The following is a 4,193-nucleotide window of genomic DNA, read 5'->3' as shown; positions in this document are numbered from 1 at the left end:
CACGGCAAATATTAATTATTTAATACAAAAACGTACGAACCCTATCTCTTTGCCTGTCTCCTTGTTGATGAGTAAAAAAGATTACAGAACTCGGGAACTTGAGGCTGCGAATTTTACACACAGAGGCATGAGCTGCATCCGATATGGTGAGGGAGGAAAGGGTATGGTGGATGGTGGGTGTTCTGTATCTAGCATTGAAGGTAAATCATATATAAGCCGTACACCATTGCATTTATGACATTATAGTTATGGCTGAAATCATTTATTACAGATTTGAGGGTGTTCGAAATTCAGGTGTTTTTTTGTACGAGACTATATTTATTGCTTCTGATTAGCACATTGAATTTTTAAATGAATTTATGTTCTATTTTTCGTAGGTGTTCACGATTCATACATCGTTGTAATCTCTGGACGGTGGATTATGTACGACACTGGTGACTGGGATTTTAAACTTGATAGCGACCGTATGGGGAGGGCTGTCTCTGGGAAGTTGATAACTTCTGTTGAAGACTTGAAGCGGGCCATTATTGAGGCATACGGTCTAGTTGGAATGTCTGTTGCCGTTGAGATGTCATATTGGCTTGGTGAACACGGATCTTGTGCTGTTGGTGAAAGAGAAGCTCCTGTTCAAATTTCCAACGACAAGGATTTCGACTTGTTCACTTCGGCACGTAAGGTGGACAAGTACATCAACGTATTTGTCACATTCAAAGAGGAAGTAGATGGGAAAATCCATTTTCTGAGGCCACTGGGGAATCTTTTGAAGTCCAAAGAAGTTGCCAGCAGCAACGAAATGCAAGTTGAGAGTACGTCTGCTGATGTGCACACCCGGAATGATGTTAATGACGGTGAGACTGATTTGACCGAAGATGAAATAATTCTGATGGGAGTTGCGGAAATTGAAGCAGTTTATGCCTCAAATGGTTTTGGGATGCGTGAAGTGGATGGAACTACATGTGACGTTCAGAATAAAGTGGACACGACTGAAGATGCTGTGTTAGGGGAAGGCGAAGATGACGACGATGAGGATTATGATTACAATTTATGGCATGATTTTGTTGGACGAAATTGCGAATAGGACGATGATAAGGATGAGGATGGAGGGGTAGGTGGTGGTTGTCGAACGAACGTAACATATGGAGGTGTACGTGGTGAGGTGGTGACTAAAATGAGGAGTGGACGAACTAATCCTTCTTCAAACAAAGGCAGTGGTTCATCTACAAACAAACAGCGTACCGCAAACCCACCATCAACTTTTGAAGATTACGTAGATGAGGGTAGAGATTACATAGGCTCATCTAGAATTTCGATGGAGAATATTGAAGAAGCAAGTAACAATGTAGGTGTCAAGTCAAGTGATCAAGTGGCCGACACTGAGAATCATTCAGATCCAAATCAAGAAGAGGACCCAATTTTGGACAACAACTCCCAAATGTTGGTTCTCCAGACTCCTCCAAAGCCGTTCAACATGCATACTCGGGAAGTTGACGACAGTGATGATTTCGTTGGGCAGGTCCCTCAATGTGTTTCGTCTAGACCGACACATGATACATCTGATGGAGAAGACGAGGATGACGACTTTGTCGAACCGGTACCTATGTGTGTTTCAGTTGGTCAGACACATGAAACTCCAGATGGAGAAGACGAGGATGACGACTTTGTCGAACCGGTACGTATGTGTGTTTCCGGTGGTCAGACACATGAAACCCTGGTAGAAGAAGACGAGGATGACGACTTTATCGAACCGGTACCTCAGTCTCGAAGCCGTGAGGAAGACGCAAGAAGACGTCGTGAAAAGGATAAGGCTGATGACGAATCACTCATGAAATCCGTTAGAGCCGTTGAGCTATATGGATTTGAGGATGCAGAAGCTTCGTCTAACAACAAAGCAGTTAACGACTATACCGTCGATGATATTGACTTCACTCTAGTAGATGCTGATATGTACACTGGGAAACTATTCAGTAGCAAGCAAGAATTCAAGATCAGTTTGCACATTTATGCCTTAAAGCAGGTGTTCAGGTTCAAGTTCCACAAACATGCGTTTAACTACGTCGCAGCGAAATGCATTGATAAAAACTGCAAATTTTATGTTATGGCTAAACAATTGGGGGAATCTTCGGCAAATCAGGTGAGGAAGGCGCAACTGAAGCATGTCTGCACATCTGATGCTAAAGCGCAATATAAGAAACATGCGACGTCGAAAGTAATAGCTGCACTAATGAGATCGAAGTATGAAAGGCTCCAAGCTGGACCGCGCGCATCTGAATTACCCGAGATGCTCCGGACTGAGTTCTTGTTTACGGCCACATATTGGAAATGTTGGAAAGCAAAAGAGTTAGCCACTGTGGCTGCACAAGGAACAGAAGAGAGCTCTTACAAGCTCCTGCCGAAATATTTTTATGTTGTAAAGTATGCAAATCCTGGGTCCATTACTCATATCAAAACTGAAAAAGATGATAAGGGTCAGACAAGGTTTAAGTACGCGTTCATGGCGCTGAAAGCTTGCATTGACGGGTGGAAGCATCTACGGAAGGTTATTGTGGTGGATGGTACTCATATGTTTGGGAAGTACAAAGGGTATTTACTAACTGCAAGTGGGCAAGATGCCAATTATCAGGTATTCCCTATAGCGTTTGCTGTTGTAGACAATGAAACAAATGAGTCTTGGAGTTGGTTTTTTGAGAAGCTGAAAGAGATCGTAGAAGATGGCTCCGATTTATCTATCGTGTCTGATAGAGCAAATCAAATATGTGTTGCTAAAGATAAGTGATATCCTCTTTCACACCATGGGTGCTGCCTCGTACACCTACAGAGAAACGTCGATGCAAAATTCAAGAAAAGGAATCAGAAGCAAATGGTTGGCAGGACAGCCGAGGTATTCAAGGTATCCCACTTTAAGAGACTTTACGCGGAGATCAAACTTACAGATAAGCGCTGTTGGGATTATCTTGAGAAGATCGATCCTAGGCATTGGACAAGGTCACACTTTGAGGGCGAGCGGTACAATCTAATGAGCTCGAATATAGCTGAGTCTCTCAACAAAGCACTAGTTCCTGCGCGCGATTCCCCGATAATGGCGCTATTTGAGTTCATCAGACGCATGATTAGTCGTTGGTTTGTGAGTAGACAGCGAAAGATATCGAAAATGAGGGGTGAGATCCCCCCGGCTGTTGACGAGTTGATGGAGAACAATCTAGAAGACGCAAGAGCGTACGCTGTGATGCCTCTGTCTGCTTTTGAATTTGAGGTAACTCTAAAAACAACCGGCTTCGGGAGTTCTGTTAATTTGGAAACCAGGTCTTACACATGTCTTGAATTCCAGAAAGTTGGAATACCATGTCGACATGCCATTGCTGCGGCTATGTTTTGGGACTTGCAGCACTCAGAGTTCGTTGCAGACGCCTATCTAAAAAAGACATGGAATGAAACAACAAAGGGTGTTACACTCCCGGTTCCAGATCCGCAAGATCTTTTCATACCTTCGGAGGTTAGTGACCTTATCATGTTACCACCAAAGACGAAGAGACCACCAGGACGTCCACCGACCAAGCGTAAACGTTCTGCAGGAGAAATACCGGTACGACCTAATCTCATCTGACTGTAGTCATGGATATTTTCTGAATAAAGGCTGTTATGTTTTTTTCAGGAGGGTCCGAAGAAGAAGAAACTAAACACATGTAGTCGATGTCATATCTCAGGTCACAACAAAAAGTCTTGTAAAGAACCGCTACAATGATGGGTTATGGATGGAGGAGATTTTATGTATTGTTGACAAGGGAGTTCTTGTTTTTTGGAAATTTAAGTGTTTAGGTGTTTCCTAATAACACATGTATAATGCTATTTTGCGAACTGATGAGATATGGATTGCGCAGTGCCTCTTCTTGAATTTATTAGATATGTATGGTTTTATTGTCATCTCTTAATATGGTGTTCATGTTTATGATTTGATGTAACTTGTTTATAACTTGAGATGTACGATATCTGTGTAGCCAATGTAGCCGTTAGAAAGACATTTAAATACAATGTAGCCGTTGTATTGTGGTCCAATAATATTATATCCGTTACAATCTCAATCTATTTAAGTATGAGTGCTTGTGTCGTCTATATTTCAGATTTTTTGTGATTCTCTCTTTACTCTCATTTTTATACTAAAGATGGGACTTGATTATAGCTATAGCCAGCCTTCGGAA

At 42.2% G+C, this 4,193-nt stretch overlaps 1 protein-coding gene across 1 annotated transcript; it reads left to right on the top strand.

Moving 5' to 3' along the window:
• The first annotated feature begins 2,857 nt into the window (after positions 1 to 2,857).
• Positions 2,858 to 3,601, top strand: LOC106363192. Its single transcript, XM_013802984.2, has one exon. The coding sequence runs from the start codon at positions 2,858 to 2,860 to the stop codon at positions 3,599 to 3,601; it is 744 nt and encodes a 247-aa protein (XP_013658438.2).
• The last annotated feature ends 592 nt before the right edge of the window (positions 3,602 to 4,193 follow it).

This window comes from Brassica napus, chromosome A1, assembly GCF_020379485.1.
Source record: "Brassica napus cultivar Da-Ae chromosome A1, Da-Ae, whole genome shotgun sequence".
Taxonomy (NCBI): domain Eukaryota; kingdom Viridiplantae; phylum Streptophyta; class Magnoliopsida; order Brassicales; family Brassicaceae; genus Brassica; species Brassica napus.
This window is presented reverse-complemented; position numbering and strand designations above follow the sequence as displayed.